General features: G+C 43.3%; 1 protein-coding gene across 1 annotated transcript; it reads right to left on the reverse strand.

Annotated features, from left to right (window-relative positions):
* Positions 1–3,539: 3,539 nt before the first annotated feature.
* Positions 3,540–14,786, reverse strand: snrpd2 (small nuclear ribonucleoprotein D2 polypeptide). The gene is made up of 3 exons (XM_048522517.1): positions 14,672–14,786; positions 7,651–7,830; positions 3,540–3,870 (listed from the first exon to the last, which is right to left on the reverse strand). Coding segments are annotated over exons 1-3 (357 nt in total). The 5' UTR covers positions 14,674–14,786; the 3' UTR covers positions 3,540–3,695.
* Between the last annotated feature and the right edge of the window lie 4,884 nt (positions 14,787–19,670).

Consider the following 19,670-nt stretch of genomic DNA (forward strand, 5'->3'; position numbering starts at 1 on the left):
GTTGGTTGACCATGCCTTGGGAAGGAGTCTGAACCATCGCAATCCTTTACTGAAGATTTCAGAGACATCACGTCTTGGGACAATGAGTACAATTTACCCCGAATAAACATCACTTCTGTCTTGCATATTGTCTGTCCAGGCTGATTTGTGAGTGGCAGTCCCTTTGCCTGGCAGCGACACATAGCATCAGGCTGAAGTTGACTGATGCTTTTCCTTCTGCCTGGCCATCTATAATCATTTCTTTGGCCCTCTGTTTTACCAGGCCTTTCCTGTTTGTCCCCACTCACTCCGGACAGCAACAAGTACCTAAGACCATAATACACAGCAGAAGTAGGCCACTCAGCCCGTTGAGTCTGCTCCGTCATTCAATGAGATTGTGACTCATATGATAATCCTCAACTCCGCTTTCCTGCCTTATGTCCATAAGCCTTGACCCAATTATGGATTAAAAATCTATCTCAGCCTTGAATGTATTAATTGAACCAGTCTCAAAAGCCCTCTATGGGAAAGCATTCCAAAGATTCATTACCCTCGGACAGAAAAAATTCTTCACGTCTGTATGAACTCTTATTCTGGCATTATGCCTACTGCTTCTAGATTTCCCCACAAGAGGAAACTTTACCTCATCTTCCCTGTCAAGTCGCTTAAACAACTTGTATATTTCAACAAGGTCACCTCTCATTCTTTTATATTCTAATAAATACAGACAGGTTCTACTCAACCTCTCCTCACAAGACAAGCCCTCCTTGTATCAACATGGTGAACCTTCTCTGGACTACCTCCAATGCCAGGGTATCATTCCTTAGATAGAGGGCACAAAAGCATTCACGGTATTCCAGCTGTGGTGCAAAAGTGCCTTGCAAAGATTTTTGTAAAACCTCCCTTTTTGTCTCCATTTATTTTGAAATAAATGTCAATATTCCATTTACCTTCCTTAATCACCCATTAAACTTGGTTGCTGGCTTTTTACAGGGTAAGTGCGATGTTCATATCTAGAGGGCTAGAATACAAGAGCGGAGATGTACTGTCGAGGCTGTAGAACGCTCTGGAGAAACCACATTTGGACAATTGAGAGTAGTTTTGGACCTTATATTGAAGGGTGGATGTGCTGGAGTTGGAGCGAGTCCTGATGAGGTTTACAAGAATGATCCTGGGGATAAACGGCTTGTTATATAAAGAGCATCGAGGATTCTGGGTCTGTACTCAATTGACTTTAGAAGGAAGAAGAGTGATCTGATTGAAACTTACCGAACATCAAGGGGCCTGGATTGTGTGGACGTAAAGATGTTTCCAATAATAGGAGAGACTAGGACCCAAGGGCATAGCCTAAGAATGAAGGGACAGCCCTTTAGAACTGAAATGAGGACAAATTTCTTCAACCAGGGGGTAGTTAATCTGTAGAACTCATTGCCACAGAAGGCTGTGGAGGCCAAGTCATTGAATATGTTTAAGACAGAGAGAGATAAGCTCTTGATTGGTAATGGGATCAAAGGTTATGGAGAGAAGGCAAGAGAATGGCATTCAGAAACCTATTAACCATGACTAAATAGCAGAACAGACTCAATGGGCTGAATGGTGCAAGTCTGCTTCTACGTCTTATGGTCTTTTTGTGATTTACGGACAAGGACTCCCAAATCCCTCTGTTCTGTAGCTTTCTGCAGTCTTACCGTGCATTCAATCCAATCCTGGTCCATTGGACGTCTGGCTTACAGTAATCCATGTATCACAGATGCAGGCACCCTATTGATCTCATGCCAATACCAATCTTGCCACAGGTCATGTTTTCAGGAGCATGGCAACCCGTTTGGCTCATACGTCCCAGACAACGGAGTTAGCACTGATTCAAAACATCAAATACACTGGGATCCCAACACATTGGTTTGTTTCCATGCTCTGGGTTGCCAGGAGATTCCCAATATTTGGGACAGAGAATTTGGAAGTGGTTCGGCTACTTTTCTGGACTTGTATTAAGTTGACAATTGCTCACTTGTGTAAAGGGGCTAAAAACAGAAACCTGGTTCACACTGATCTCTGCATTTTTCAGTTGATGTACACTCATCAACTGTGATAAATTTGTTTTATAACAAGATGATACTTTCAAAAATATTCAAGCTGATTTAATAAAGTATAATTAAAACTGCGAGTGGCTTTATCACAGGTGGAAATAAACATTTTCAATCGATGTCAATCCACAGTGTGAAGTAGTTTTTAAATGACTGAAAATGGGAAGAACAGAACTATTCACTGTGTATAATTATCATTGGCAGACTAAACTCTAAAATAATATAATTATAATTAGAAAAATACCACAAGTAGGCATCATATTTCAGGAGTGTGTCATTAACTGGTAAGCACTAGACCCGCTTCTAGTTCACTAAAGAACAGAAAGTCCTGAAACACTGACGAAAAATTCTACAATCTCTTACAGCAATGGGACAAATTACACTAAATAAAAATCAAATTAAGGGGAACTCAGGGTCACCTATTTAGTGCAGATAGTTTAAACATTTGCAATAACTTGCAATTATCAGTGTCATATTGTAGAACTCGAGTCTCATGGAGTGGGACTTGAGCCCACAACATTGTCACTCATGAACAAGGTTACTGGTCAACAAGCTACAAGTTGACAAACGAGCCAGAAATGTTCTAGCTGCTATCCTGACAGGCCAACGTGTGCCGACATGGAAAGAACCTTTCTCCAAAGTGACAAGACAGCCACTTCAAATACCGGTTGTGAAGCAGGCAAGACAGATTGGTTGCAGACCTACCTCTTCAGTAGTTACTGAGGCTCGATCATGCCATGAACTGCTGTTCCCTGGCATGCCATTTTAAACCACCCTGATCATACACCATAGAGCATAAAGTGGTAACAAACATAAGCAGTTTCTCTGAAGGAAGATGTAGTTAGTCGGTAGACAGTGAACAAGGAACAAAGCCCCAGCAAAGCCAGGTGATAGTGAGCACAATTCAACATATAATTCAGTGCACCGAACCAAAGCTAGGTTGCACTGGTTAGAAGTACAAACTACACTGGCAGTCCAGTTGAGATGGATACTGTGGTCTGCATATTTGCAACTGCATTCCTACTCGGCCTTCAGGAAGCATCCATCAAGCAGGATGCAAATCAGTTCTGTCATGTGTACTTAGCACCTACGCACTGGATAATTAATCATCACCATTTTACTGGCACTTTCCCGACGCAAAGACGGTAACAAACTTATGTTTAGAATGGCACAATACAGGTCCTTATGTGCGAGAGGTGTGCCAACTGGTCCCAGAGCAGGGTGCTGGGATTCCAAACATGGGGAACAGGAAGTAGTTCAATACAGGCATTGATGCCCAGACATGCTTATTCACCACTAACCACTGGGTGAAATATCCTTAAAGGGCGCATACACAGTGCCAGGCTGGTCCTGGTGCTGGTGCACTGTGACCGGACTGCATCAGCCACCCAACAAGACTTGAAAGAGCAAGTTTCAAAAAGACCCACGTCAATATCTGACGACTGAAAGTTCAACTTAAGCTAAAGAAAAAGTATGTATGCCAAAATGAATTTTATTACAAACTAAATTCCACACAGCAAAAATGTGTTGTAAGGGCCCAACTTAAGAAACAAAAACAAGAACTAAGTTTATTATTAGTTCCAGGTTTTCGGCTCGATGTCATAAGTTACAATTTTCACAAAAGCAGCCATTTCATTTGCCAGTAATCAAAGGGTTTCTGAGAACAACAATCACAGAGTCCCCTCGGAGGAACATCTTGGAGATGTATCGGTCCTTGTTAACTGGTTTTGATTTCTTCTTGCCTTTCCCACTCTTGGGCACCTCAGTCCACATCTCTTTAACGTTTTCTAACACCATGTTGCAATGTCTGGAACAAGAAATGGGTGAGAATTTTTTAAAACTCTTCAGAACAGAAATGCTTTCCAACACCACACTTTCTGCATCAATGCAACAAAATTCAGGAATCAGGGTCTAGGCCCGAAACGTCAGCTTTTGTGCTCCTGAGATGCTGCTTGGCCTGCTGTGTTCATCCAGCCTCACATTTTATTATCAGGAATCAAACTGTTCTGCAGATTATAATCTCTCTCAGTGCATGAACTGGAGATTTTTTTGCAAGTGCTTCTCTTTCTCCACATGCCCTTTGTCCTAAAACATATCATGTATCCAAAGGCAAACCAGGCAGCCAGTGCAGAAACTGCATTATCCATAGCTACAGGTACATTGTGTCGAAGTTGGAATCATAAGGAAGGCAAAAAGCTGCAGTTAAGGCAGAAATAGAGATGCAGTGCTCACAAACTACAGGTTCAGTGTTTCTTATCACAGTACTATATCAATTACAAAAATGCCACTTCAGATTTAGCAGTAAATTTGGAAAAGGAATTGGAAATTAAAACTGTAGGACTTTGGTGATGGAACCATGAAGTAAGTCAAAAGACACAGCTCTACCTAAATAGGCACAATGAACTGTCAAAATTTGATTACCTCAGTGACAAGATTGTAACTGATAACAAACAGGAGAGGCACATGTTCTGGAGTCCTGGGTTTGAATCCCGCCACGACAGATGGTGGAATTGGAATTCAATAAATATCTGGAATTAAGAATCCAATGATGACTGAGCACCAAGTGTCGGGAAAAACCCTTCTGGTTCATTAATGTCCTTCAGGGAAGGAAAGTACCACCCTTACTTGGTCTGGCGTACATGTGACAGCAGACCCACAGACTCTTAACTGTCCTCTGGGCAATGAGCAATAATTGATGCCTAGCCAGTGACGCTGAATTCCCATGAACGAATAAAAAACCCACTGTAGACTTCTGTACACAAGTCAGAAATTGCCCTGTCAAATATGACACCATCTTAACTCCAGGATTTTGAAGCAACAGCAATGAGGATACTTATTTTAGCATACTTCCTTGATCAGAGTAGCAGCAGCACCGGGAAGTTAAAAGGCCTCCATGTTGGTTACAACTTCTTTCATCTTCAAAAGTTCATCACACTAAGCTGAAGTGAACACCCGTCCACACCAGTGTCATTTCAGTTTCCTCTACCAACCATCTACCTGGCACCTTGTCAGTGAGTTTTAACAATTTAGCACCAACCACAGGCAATTTTATGCAAGGGCGCCAACACCTATTAATAACAGGGTCACCAGTGGAGAAGAGGCAGATATTCATTGCAGCCAGCCTAAACCAGCTGATTCAAACAGTAGCATTTGTCCCCCAGCTCGCCTCTGCATCTTGGCAATTTTTTTTTGTCTTCAAATAATTCTTTATTGAAAGGCTATCAGGTAGCAAACTTCAAATCCTTAACTTCCCCTGCATAAAGATTTGCCTTCAAGCCAATTTCTGGAGCTGCTGACAGTCACATCAATTCAATGTATTTTTGTGAATCTATTGTAACTGCCTGAAAATAGAGTTCACCACCACCAAATGGGGTGAAAATTCACATCCCTACCTGTCAGGACTGTACTTTTGTCCGGGCTCCAGTGGTGCTGCGCTAGCCAAATGTTTATAATATAGCCCTCACTGGTGGGCAGTGTTACAAAGATCAATGGCACAACGTAGTAGAGGTACAAATTAAGTCAGTTTATTCTGTTCTTCACACACAGAGGGTGGTTCAGAAATCTCCACTGACCATCTCATCAACTTTGCTGTAAGATGCCTGACCAAGAGTGTACCCTATCATCTTAACCTGGAACTGGGACAGGTCACTTCAATACCTGCTATTTTTTTGGATTGGATCTAACATTAACTGAATCACTTCCCCATAGGGGTGGGGGGGGGGGGCGGGGGGGGGGGGGGGGCGGTGAAGTTGGTCCATTTTGCTTCTTTCCAAGGATTTAAGGTGGAGCCAGAATACATTCAAGCCATTAGGAGCTGGCAGCCATTTGACAAACCACAAAGGTTACCATTGAAAGGCAAGTAATCAGACCTCAAAGAGGAATATAAAAGCAAAATACTGCTGACACTAGCAATCAAAATAAAAAACAAAGCAGTGGACAGACTGAGTGGGGGTGGCAGCATCTCTGGAGAGATAAATAGAGTTAACATTTTGAATCCAATAAGACTTCTTCAGAACTGAAAGGGACTAAAAAATAGTGATTATGACATTGTCATCAGAGGGGCAGGAGGTGTGAGTGAACAGACGATGAAGATGCCCACAGCAAAAGACAACAGAATGCTGATGACAGTAAAAGACGTGACCTTGTTTATGTCTGTTTGCACACTGGGTGTAACAAGAAAAAAAATCTATTGAGCGGGAAGTGAAGCGCCAGCATGGTACAACTTGCTTCAAAGTTGTGCAATGCAGTATCAAGTTCTAAAGTTCATAAAGTGCCTAAATAGGAAAGATGGTGCTGCCCCTCCATCTGTGTCAAGCTTCATTAGAAAACACAGTGCAGACAGCTGTCTAAACTGTCCAAAATAAATCACATTCAGCTGCTTTTTTGTAAATAACACCTTTGGTGATAGTGAACAATTAACAACATTTGCCATATATGAGTGGTTTTCTAGGATCAGGGGGCTCAGAATGGTGGGATCTGCATTGACAAAGTACCACAATTCAACCAGTTCAGTTGCACAAACAGGACACTGACAATCTTTGGTGGAATGAGTGAATAGAAGGGAGGCTGGTGCAATCACTACATTTAACAAGGTATCTGAATACGTGCATAAGGTTTAGAGGGATGGGGTGAAATGCTGGCAAACAGAACTAAATTAATGCAGCCTATCTGGTCAGCATGGACGAGTTGGGCTGAAGGGTTTGTTTCTGTGCTCTACATCTCTATGACTGCATGAGTGATAGAACCAAAACTATTCTATTTTGATAAAGAAGACAAGCCATCTTTGTCTTGTCAGAAAGCAACAAGGCTTTTCACTTGCAATGCACTGGAGTTGAGAAACAAAATGCAGAGTTTTACTGTACAGGTAGAAAGCAGCAAACAAAGAAATCTCCAGGTTGTCTCTAAATTAAACCCAGGGTCCCAGACCTTCCCCACAGGGCAAACTTCCAGCACCAGATGCTTTGCATACCAGACACCACCAGTCCCCAGGTGAAATCCATTGTGACTCATGACAGCAGATAGACCACAAAGTTAAGACTATTCCAGGAAAGGATGACAATTACAGATTAAAGTCCCGATTTGTTCCGTGTTCATTTTTTTTTTAAAACAGAAATGTCAACAGACCAGAATTTGACAGTGTTTTTCTCATTCAATACACCTGCAAACTAGGGACAGTTGTAAAGTTCACTACTGGGTGAGGGTGAAAGACTTAAATATAATCTGTCACAGTAATGCTCCAAAGATACCGGCAATTTGATTAGTGCTAAAGGTACATAGAAAATAGGTGCACAAGTAGGCCAATCAGCCCATCAAGCCTGCTTGACCATTCAATATGATCATAAATGATCCTCAATTTCAACACCACACTCCCACGTTTTCTCCATACCCATCAATACCTGCAGGAATTTATAAAATAATGTCAACTTACTTGCCATCTGCTGGGTTTTGGTCATGACAAAAATTTCATAGGTCTCATGTGTTAAAACCTACCAGTGAACAGTCCTCCCACAACATGCATTTTTGGTTAGAGATGCCAAAATATGGGAAAGCAAGAGCAGACACGGAAGCAAGATCACAATGAGCCTACCGATCAAAGGCCTTGACTCTGCCAAGCAGCTTCTTGTTGTTGCGACAGTTGATAAGGACTTGTGTGTTGTTTTTGACGGACTGCGTCAGAACAGAGAGTGGCCCTGTGTTAAACTCTTCCTCCTCTCTCTTCTGAAGCTCCTCAGGAGTCATCTCACTCTTCGGCTTGTTTAGCAGACTCCTAGAAGGATTAAGAAGAGTTACTTCAGAGATTTACCATTAAGTATCCAACAGCGGAGAGTCACACACAATAATAAGGCAGAGTGATCTACCATAAAGGGCCTAATGATAGAATGCTCTGAACAATCGACTCAAGTTTTTTGAAGTAATTACTGTTGTTACATAGACAACAGCGCAGCAAAACTGTGCAAGTGGCAACTGCTTGGCAAGATACTATGCTCCCAGTAACTGCTATATTAAGCTTGGTCTCTATTTACAAATGGATTACCTTCCTCTGGAGTCAAAAAATTAAACTGGTCACCAAAATGAAAAGGGTAGACCGATGCTAAAAGGCTGAATAAAGTGGGTCTATATTCTGTGGATTTTAGAAAAATAAACTGTTTGGTCTGTTCTAAAGTTGTCAGCCTGATGTATCACAAAGGAGGCAATGATCAAGTTGTATTATCGCTAGACGATTAATCCTGAGTACCAGGTAACGTCCCGAGTTTGAATTCTGCCAGGGAAAATGGTGGAATTTGAATTCAATAAAAATTCAATAAAAGAGTTTAATGACATTGATTGTCAGAAAAACCCATTTCACTCACTAATGCCTTTTAAGGGAGGAAAATGCCTTCCTTATCCAATTTGGCCTACATGTGCCTGCCGAATGGGCAATTAATGCTGGCCTAACCAGTGATGCCCACATCCCATGAATTAATCAAAACAAATCTCCCTTTGGAAAGTCCCAGTAAACTCCTGTACTCCTGTAATATACCAGTCTTTGCTGTCCCTCGTTTGGAAGATTATGGCAGCTGAATCCTAATTAGCCGGTTAATTCAGGACATCATGACAATCATTTTGGCACATCAGAAAGCTCCAGCAAGGCTCCACAAAGACCATGTCTCAAAAGCAAACTGCAAAACTCATTCATTAGTGGACAAGAGGCAATTTCACCAAAATGTTAAAAGACTCTAAAGGGGATTGGCAGGACAGGAACAGAGATTCCCACTTAAGCTGGGGAATCTCAAGTATGGTGCAGTCTCAGGTTAAGGACTACACATTTAGGATTGAGTGGAAGACATATTACTTCATCCAAAGGATTGCAAATCTTTGGAACACTATCCCAGAAGGTTGTGAACGTTCATTGTTGAAAATATGGAAGGCTGGGACAGACAATGTTCTGGTCTGTCACAGAATTGTGGATAATGGGCAACAGGTGAGAGGTTAGACTTGAAGCCAAAGGTCTGCCATGTTTGGACTGAATGACGGAACAGGCCAAATGGACTACACTTGCTCTGGTTTTTTGTGTTCTTAAGTGTTCAGTCGTGACACAGTGTGAACAGCCAGCACTACTTTGAACAAAGCCACGGAAAGTTTGACACATACTCATGGACTTCAACAGGGTCCCGCATTGTAGGCTGGTTTGTAAAGTTAGGTCACATGGCATCCAGGGAGAGCTAGCCAATGGGATATAAAATTGGCTTGATGGTAGGAGACAGGGGGTGGTGGCACAGGGTTGTTATTCAGACTGGAGGCCTGTGACAAGTGGTGTGCCACAAAGATCGGCCCTGGACACACTGTTGTCAGTCACTGATAGTAACGATTTGGATGAAAATATAGGAGCTGTGGTTAGTAAGTTTGCGAATGACACAAAACTGGTGGTCTAACAGACACAGAAAAAGATTATCTAGGAGCACAAGATCGTGATCAGACGGACCAATTGGCTGAGAAGTCACAGATGGCATTTAAATTTAGATAAATGCAGAGTGTGCATTTTGGCAAGGCAAACCAGGGAAGGACTTAGACAGCTATTGGCAGGGCTATGGGGAATATTGCTGAATAGAGGGACCAAGGGGTGCAGGTTCATAGTTTCTTGAAAGTGGCTTCACATGTAGACAGGGTGGTGAAGACAGCATTTAGCCCACTTGCCGTCATTAGTCAGCGTTGAGTATAGGAGCTGGAATGTCATGCTGCAGCTGTACAAGACAATGGTGACGCCACTTTTAGAATACTGCTTACAATTCTGGTTGCCCTCCCACAAGAAAGATGTTGTGAAACTAGAAAGGTTTCAGAAAAAATTTTACAAGGATGTTGCCAGAGGTTTGAGTTATAAGGTGGGCTGAAACTTGTCTCCCCTGCAGCTAAGGCTGAGGGATGACCTTAGAGGGGTTTATAAAATCATGACAGGCATAGATAAGGTGAATAGCTAAGGTGTTCTTCTAAGGTTAAGTGTGTCCAAAGCTAAATGGCATAAGTTTAAGGTGAGAGAGGAAAGAGTGAATAGCAGCCTGAGGGCAACTTTTTCACACAGAGGGTGGTATGCACATAGAATGAGCTGTCAGGGGAAGCACTGGACATAGGTACTCTCCAACCTTTAAAAGACATTTGTACATGTATATAAGTGAAGGTTTAGAGGGATCAGGGCCAAACACAAGCAAATAGAGATAACAAGGTGCAGAGCTGGACGAACACAGCCGGTCAAGCAGCATTAGAGGAGCAGGAAGGCTGACGTTTTGGGCCTAGACCCTTCTTCAGGAATGGCTGACGTTTCGGGTCTAGACCTTTCTTCAGAAGTGACCTTCCTCACAGGGAAATAGAAACTGATCAGTGTGGACAAGTGAAATTGTAGGGTCTGTTTCCAGGCTGTATGGCTCTATGAAAGGTAGCACACTCAAGATATCACCTTGTGAAAGTTAATCTAGCCTCCTTAAAAATCAATTAGGAGCTTGAACCTACAGTCAGAACAGGTTTAGGATAAACCAGGTCACGTTGATGCCACAAATTTTGTTTGGACAAAACCCAGGAAAGAATTAAGTCCATCACTGCAGCAAAAGTCTTAGTTATTAGAATGGCAAAGACAGAATCAGGTATGTTTCATCACCTTGTTCAAATTACTCTGTTTAACTTACCTTTTCCATATCACTTCCTATACTGGTATAGGAAATACAGGTATGGTGAAGCCTGCAAGGCAACTATTTGAGTGAAAGGGATTAAACAGCTTGTACGCTGGAATGCTCCACAGTGTTGGTTTTAGAAAGTTCCAACCAACTCAACTAACACCCCCGAAACACAAATACTCACTTGCTCACTCTTTAAAAAAGCTAATTATTTACAGACCTCTAGAGATTAGGTTTATTGTTTCTAAAAGGATGCAGACTTTGGGATGTTTTCATACAAGTAAACAGAAGTTCAAAAAACCAGAGGTCACATATCTAAAGGATGTTAGATGGACATTTCTATTTAGAACAGCAGCTGATATTTATAACCTCCCTCTACCAATCCTCAAAGATACAGGTCCTCTGCTTTCTATCTCTTATGTATGTACTTCCCATCCGACCCCTCCCCTTTTACTACTTCATGCACACTGGCATTTTTCACATGTTTGTTGATGACACTCAGCTGAATCTTACTGCCATCTCTCTCACTGCTCCACTATTGTTGTAGTGACCAACCGTGTACCTGACATCCAGTATAGGATAAGCAGAATTTTTTCTAGTTAAACATTAAGATGCTTCAAGCCAATACATTCAGTTTCACTCCAAACTTTTCTCTCTTGCCAATACCCACTCTAGCCATACACTGGCAAAAGTCCAAAATTAAACCAATTTGTTCAACTCAATAATGTTCAGCCCCGGGATGAGTGTCCAACCAGACATTAATGCTGTCACCAATCTATAACATCCCAGATATTGTACCTGCCTCAACTGAAGTGTCACTGAACCCAACACACCAAGTTCAGCTTCTCCCATCAACCCAATGCTTGCTGATCGATACTGGCATCAATCCACATCGATTTCAAGATTCTCGTCCTTGATTTCAGATCCTCCCATAGCATCACCCCTCCTTATCCTGTAATCTCCTCTCACCCAACAACCTGCCCTCATTCAATTCCAGCTCTGAGTTTCTCCAATGTAAGTCAGTCCAGCACTGGCAGCCATGCCTTCGGCTGGTTGGGCCCCAGGATGTGGAATTCACTTCCCAAAGCTCTTCGCCTCTAGGGCTTTCTATTCCCCCTTTCAGATGCCCCTTAAAGATTCGACCAAATGTATGGTCATTTGACTGAACAACTGTCACAATGTTTTATAATGCTCATGAGAGATTCTGTATGTCAGTTACAACATTAAGGCACTATATAAATGTAAATTTTGCCATTAAAGAGCATGTTAGCGGGTCAGGGGAACGGGCTAGACTCTGTATGCCTTCAAGAAAATGAGTTGATCAGGTTCCCAATTAGAAATAGCTAATGAACATGCCAGACCACATTAAACCCAGTGGATCGGACTCTGGAACTAGATATCTAGTTCCAACAACTGCAGTAAAGAAACCGTGTAAATACCCTACCTTAACAGCAGTATAGGAAATGCTTGGATAAGGTAAGTTAATTTGAGTAATTTGAACAAGGTGATGAAAGCACAAATTTAGGAGGAAGCAGTGAGGCAAGATGGATGGGGATGGGGCAGTGACAGCCATAAGGCCACAGGATATAGGAGCTGAATTAGGGCATTCGGCCTATCGTGTATGCTCCGCCATTCAAACGTGGCTGATACGTTCCTAAACATTATTTTCCTTCCTTCTGCCCATTACCCCGATACCCCTATCAATCAACAACCCATCTTTCTCTGTCTTAAATACACTCAATGACTTGGCCTCCACAGCCCTCCGCGGCAATGAGTCCCACAGATTCACCAGCTTCTGGCTGAAGAAGCTCCTCCTCATCTCAGTTCTAAGGGTCATCCATTCACTCTGACACTGTGCCCTTGTATCCTAGTCTCTGCTACTAGAGGAAATATCTTCTCCACATCCACTTCATCCAGGCCTCTCAGCATTCTGTAAGTTTCAATCAAACTCCCCCCTCATCCTTCTAAACTCTGTCAAGTACAAATCCAGAGTCGTCAACCATTCCTCGTACAACAATTCCTTCATCCCTGGGATCATTCGTGTAAACCTTCAGTGGACCTGCTCAAGGCCACCTTAGAACTCCTTTAGATACAGGCCAAAAACTGTTCACAATATTCCAGATGCAGTTAATCAAAGCCTGATGAAGCTTCAGCAATACAGCTCTGCTTTTCCATTCTAGCCCTCTTGAAATGATTGATAACAGTGCATGTGCCTTCTTAACTGGCAAATGAACCTGCATGTTAGCCTTAAAAGAACGACTGGGACATGTGCTGTTCATGATCTACATAAATGATTTAGAGGAAAAATGTGTTTGGTCTAATTACTAAGTTTGTGGATAATATAAAGATTAGTGGAGTTGTAGATAACTGAGGATTGTCAGAGGATACAGCAGGATATAAGTCGGTTGGAGTCACGAGCAGAAAAATGGCAGATGGAGTTTAGTCCAGCAAAATGTGAGGTGATGCATTTTGGAAGACCAAGTACAGATGGAAATTATACAGTGAATGGCAGAACCCTTTTGGACGGGATTGCTATGCAGAGGGATCGAGGCGTGCAGGTACACAGGTCACTGAAGGTGGCGGCACAGGTACAGAAGGTCGTCAAAAAAATGCTTATGGCATGCTTGCCTTCCTTGGCAGGGGCATTAAGTATAAGGTTGAGTACATTATGCTGCACTCTATAGAACTTTAGTTAGGCCACACTTGGAAAATTGCACACAGTTCTGGTCACCACACTGCCAGAAGGATGTAGATGCTTTGGAGAGGGTACAGAAAAGATTTACCAGGTTTGCCTGGTGTGGAAGATTTTAGCCAAGAAAGGTCAGAAAGACTGGGTTTGTTTTCACTGGAACACAGGAGATGGTTGGGGCGGGAGGGAAGCTCAACATGACAGAAGTTTATAAAATTGTGAATGGCATGGATAAAGCGGAAAGGATGAGGATTTTTTTTCCAGGATGGAGGAGTCATTTACTAGGGGACACAGATTCAAGGTGCATGTCTGTGAGCGTGTGGATGTTTGAGAGAGATGTGCCAAGCAAGTTTTTCACACAAAGGGTGGAATGCGCTGTCAGAGATGATGGCAGAAGCAGACACAAAAGCAACTTTCTAAAAGCACCTGGACAAATACATGATTAGGAAGGGAGTAGAGGGATACAGATCCTGTAAGTAAAGGCAGCTTTAGTATGGAAGGACACAACATGTCAGCACAGACTTGGAGGGCCATCCTGAAAAAGTTCCCTTATCCCTACTGAAAGCAATAAATGCTGAGGGTCACAGTGGATCAGAAAGCATCTGTGGATAGAGAGAGAGCAAGCGCAAAACATTAGCTTGCTTTCTCTCCACAGATGCTGTCTGAGCACTGTGATCGCTAGCATTTGTCATTTTCAGTGCAGATTCCAGCATCTGCAGTAATTTGCTCCTTTTACCCTTTCTGCCAGTCAGCCCAATCCTCTATCCATGCCAGTACCTTGCCCCTAACAGCATGAGCTCTTATTTAGCAGCCTCTTGTGCAACACTTTGTCACAGGCTTTCTGGAAATCCAAATAGATCACATCGACTGGTTCACCTTCGTCTAACTTGCCCTGTTACCTTCTCAAAGGATTCTGAACAGCTTTGTCAGAGTGGAGAGGGACAGGGAAGGGGGAGGCGGCGGGTGAGAACCGGTATCTGAAGAACCAGTAAAATGGGGTAATAGATGCGGAAAGGGAATGCGAATCTGGGAACTACTGCTCCCTCTCCTTCCCCTCCCGCCCTGAGCGATGGGAGGGAAGGGTAGGAGCCGAGAATCTGTGCCCACCATCACCTCGGTGGGGAAAGGCTTCGGGCCCGCGCGGGCTAGGCCTCAGGCCTTAGCAACGCCGGCGAAAGGGCCCGAGTTACCGGCAGAGGAGCGGGTGATGAGAGGGGAAGCATCTCTTTTACCCCTGTCTCTCTTCCCCTCTCAATCACCCTCCACCTCTCACTCACATGGTGCTAGATGTCCCCCCAGTCGCCTCTTCTTCACTCCTTCAACCGCAACCGACCGCGCTTCGCCTCACACCAGAAGTGGGGTTGACTAACTTCCTGCTGGCGCAATGATCGCCGGGAGATGCAGTTTCCGCGTCACGTTCATCCGGTCCGAAAGGCAACGTTCGGGACTACAACCGGGGGCATTCTGGGTGTTGTAGTTCGTCAGTGCCCCTTTAACAAAGCGGAGGCGAGCATATGGACTTCAACCCCCAGCAGCTCCGACTAGCCTCCGCAATGACAACTTCAAACAGCCAGGTGTTTTTAAAGGGACATTGCCATTTAATGAAATTGAACACCCATTCTAGGTCTGGTATTGAAAAGATTTAATTGATGCTTTAAAGTGACTGGCAAAAGATGGGGTGCTGTCATCTGGGTAACCATCGGAAATAGGAACAGGATTAGACAGTTCAACCCCTCAATCCTGCTCCATCAGTAGGATCATGGCTAGTCTGACATTCCTCATATCCACATTCCTTCCCTTTCCCTGTATCTCTTGATTACCCAATTGATCAAGAATCTATCTATCTCTGCCTTAAATATACACAAGGACTCTGCCCCCACAGCTCACTGGGTAAGGAATTCCAAAAACTCACAACCCTCTGAGAGAAGAAATTCCTGCTCACATCAGCCTACAATTGATGTGGAGGTTCTGGATGTGAGTTTGCTCGCTGAGCTGGAAGGTTCGTTTTCAGACATTTCGTCACCATTCTAGGTAACATCATCAGTGAGCCTCCGACAAAGCGCTGGTGTTATGTCCCGCTTTCTATTTATAAATAGAACCTGAGCTACAAATCTTCTCAAAACTCACTGATGTGGAGGTGCCAGTGTTGGATTGGGGTGGACAAGGTCAAAAATCACATGACACCAGGTTATAGTTCAACAGGGTTATTTGAAGACACAGGCTTTCAGAGTCTCAGAGAAAGTAAGAGTTGCAGATGCTGGAGTCAAAGTTAACACAGTGTGGAGCTGGTGGAACACAGCAGGCCAGGCAGCATCAGAAAGAGCAGGAAAGTTGATGTTTTGAGTCAGGACCCTTCTTCAGGAGCCAATGGACCGAAAACACTATTTTTCTTCACAGATGCAGTCAGACCTGCTGAGCCTTTCCAGAAGCTTCTGTTTTTGCTCCTTAAGAATGCTGTATGTCTCAACAAGATCATCATTGATTCTTCTAAGCTCCAGTGTATACAGCCCCTATCTGCTTAATCTTTGCTCACAAGACAATCTCATCCTGTTGAATCCTCCCTGAACTGTTTCTAAAGAAATGATGGCATCAGTGCGGAGTCTATAAAGACACTGACACTTTCCTTGAAGTGTAAAGACAATGACAGAGAGGAGCTCGCTACCCATCGTTTAAGATGGTGCGCCACTCTTTCTGCCAGTATGAGAGACAGTTGAGAGGGGAGGAAAGGAAGCAGATCCTTCGCAATCTGCATTCTCCGACCTCACGGGTCATCCTTTAAAGACGTGAGGATGGACAACCGGCCTGTTCAGTCACATGAGCACCCATGGTAGAAGCTCCCAATTCTGATTGGACGTCATCTCCAAATCGAGGGACTGCTGACAACAGCTTCAAGGCTCCTTATTTTGTCAGAAGGCCCTTTGGCTCTCCATGGGATTGTGAGAGGAGCTATATAGATGCAATATGTTTCTTTTCCTTTAACCCTGATCAAGTGGGACGCTAAGGGGTATAGATAGTATGTATAATAATGGCAGTTGTCTTTTCCCGAGGAATGAGGATTTTGAGACTAGGAGGTACATTTTTAAGGTGAAAGGAGCCAAATTTTAAAAAAAAAGACATAAAGGATAAGTTTTTTTCCACAGAGGGTGGCTCGTGTGTGGGATGAACCTCCAGAGGAAGTGGTGGATGTGGGCACAATTACAACATTTAAAGACAGTTGGATAAGTACATGAATGAGAAAGGTTTGGAGGGATATGGGCCAGGAGTGGGCAGGTGGCACGTGTTTAGTTTGGGATTATGGCTGGCATGGACTGGTTGGACCGAAAGGTCTGTTCCCTTGCTGTATGACGTTATGAGTGTGTGACTCTACAATCAGTGGGAAGACACACTGCTGTATAGTGTATGAGCAACAGAGGTTGCAGGACTCGATGTACTCAGTTAGTTGGGCCCTGTCTGGGAGGAAGAGAGTATTTCTGGAAGAGCAGTACATGTGTGTTTGTGCATGTACTGAGCAAGCTCAATTGAACTTAATAGTTTCCTCATTTTCAAGCAGCCTGCAAACCCTCAATCTCTTGCTTGGTACTTGGAAAAACAAGAACAGGTATCTCCACTACACATAATCTACACCGTCAGGGGAGATGGAACATCAGGGAGTAAAGATTCAAATGATCTAATAACGTCACTGTTACAAAGGGTGGAGCGATTATCGTGAGTGTTACTTTATGCTGTATGTCAGAGTGTGACTGCGAGATGTTTAGACATGTACAATAGAACAATTCAGAAGGTAGAGTTGTGTTAGAAGATAGTGAACAAGGTGTAGACCTGAAGTCGTGTGAACAGTAGAGTCCAATGAAATGTCTAAACCCATAAATATAAAAAGTTAGAAACCAGGTCCCTCACAAGCAGATAATATTGGCTACAGGTCACAGGAAATCTGCTACAGATATGTTCTCCCCCTCACACACCCTCTGAGTTTATCACCCTGCTCATGACCAGGGGCATGTTGAAGGCTTCTGCAAAGGGGATGGTGTGTGTCTGGAACGAGCTGCCAGAGGAAGTGGTGGAGGCTGGTACAGTTACAGCATTTAAAAGGCATCTGGATGGGGACATCAATAGGAAGGGTTTAGAGGGATATAGGCCAAATGCTCTTTATTCATTAACAGGATGAGGGCAGTGCTGACTAGGCAGCATTTATTGGCCATCCCTAATTGACCCACAGGACAGTTAAGAGTCAACCACATTGCAGTGGGTCTGGAGTCACATGTAGGCCAGACCAGGCAAGGATGGCAGGTTCCTTCCCTAAAGGACATTAGTCTAGCAGATGGGGTTTTCCAGCAATCATCAGGGTATTCTTAATTCCAGACATTTTATTGAATTCAAATTCCACCATCTGACATGGTGGGATTCGAATCCGGGTCCCCAGAACGTTATCGGGATCTCTGGATTAGCAGTCCAGCGACAATACCACTAAGCCATCACCTCCCTGGCGAAAGGGACTAGGTCAGACTGGGATATCTGGTCGGCATGGATGGATTGAACCAAAAAGTCTATTTCAATGCTGTATGAGTCTACTTGCGTCAGTGTTCAAACCCTTCTTGTATATATTTTGCTGTAACAGGCCTTGCAGCCCAACTGTCCATGCTGCACCTCTTTTCACCTTATCCTATCAGCATATTCTTCCAAGGGGGAGTCCTCGTTTAAAGTTTTTTTTCACTTTAAAGTTGTTTCTGATTTATGTCTGTTTCCTCATTTCTAGTGTCCATTTTATCATCCCTTATGTCCTGTTGTGTCTCAAATCATTGCATCATCAATGAGACCTGTGCAGAACTTTGTTTATAGATGGGGTTGTGGTGATAAGCTTCCCTGTTGACCATGCTCGATTTATAGAGGAAGCAAACGTATATAAAACATGATCTGCAATACTTCAATCACAAATCTTATGGCCCAGACCACACGACCTCAAAATATTTTGAGAAGGTAGCCTAGACACTAAATTTTTCTTACCTTAAAGATAGATGTGAAATGTCACTTTCCAGATACAAAGCAACTGGTCAAACTACTCAACATTAGACAAAACATGATTTATCTAAACGCTGTAGTTAAAACGCAAACAAACGAACGATTGGAAAACATAATCGAGTAACAGATGCAGTAACTCTTACTAATTAACTGTACCAATATAGTAACAACTCATAAACACTCCCCCTTGGCAAAAAGACAATTCAGATACAGATTCTCACAGGCAGTTCTCCAATCCAGGAGGAAAAACATCAAGAGAGAATTCAGAGAGAATAGCAGCTAGGAGTCATTCACTGAAGCTTCCAGTTCATTTGAGAGTCCAAAGGCTTCTTATGCAAATGAGAAATCAAAACCTGGAAATGTAGATCTATGAGAGCTAGCCACACCCATTCAGTCTGTTTAAAAAAAAAATCCAAGGCCTCACAAGCTGTTTACTCAAGCTGTCCTTAGTAGCCGTTTCGGTCTCTCTGCCTTGCAGCCTCTCTTCAAATAAAGAACAAAAATAACCTTTTAAAATCATGACATCATCACACAAACATTGCATCAAGGCAGAATAGTGAAGAAAGCATTTGTTACACTTACCTTTATTGGTCAGTGCATTGAGTGTAGGAGTTGGGAGGGTCACGTTGAGGTTGTACACGACGTTGGTGAGGCCACTTTTGGAATACTGCATTCATTTCTGGTCTCAGTGCTATAGGAAGGATGGTGTAAGGCTTGAAAAGGTTCAGAAAAGATTTACAAGAATATTGCTGGAGTCGGAGGCTTTGAGCTACAGGGAGAGTTTGAATAATTTGGGGCTATTTTCCCTGGAGCATCAGTGGTTGAGGGCTGACATTTAGAAAATCATGAGGGGCATGGATAGGGTGAATAGTCAAGGTCTTTTCCGCAGGATAGGGGAGTCTGAAACTAAAGGGCACAGGTTAAAGGTGAGAGGGGAAAGCTTTAAAAGGGACCTGAGGGGCAACTATTTTACACAGAGGGTGGTGTGTGTATGGAATGAGCTGCCAGAGGAAGTGGAGGAGGCTGGTACAGTTACAGCATTTAAAAGGCACCTGGATGGGTACATGGATAGGAAGGGTTTAGAGGGATATGGGCCTAATGCTGGCAAATGGGACTGGATTAATTTAGGATATTGGGTCGGCAGGTTTGAATTGACTGAAGCATCTGTTTCCATGCTTTACAAGTCTATGACTCTATGTGAAGTAGTTAAACATAAGGCGCTAACATGAGACGATTGTTTCCAGGTCTACGTGAGACTAG

This window comes from Stegostoma tigrinum, chromosome 39, assembly GCF_030684315.1.
Source record: "Stegostoma tigrinum isolate sSteTig4 chromosome 39, sSteTig4.hap1, whole genome shotgun sequence".
NCBI classification, from domain to species: Eukaryota; Metazoa; Chordata; class Chondrichthyes; order Orectolobiformes; family Stegostomatidae; genus Stegostoma; species Stegostoma tigrinum.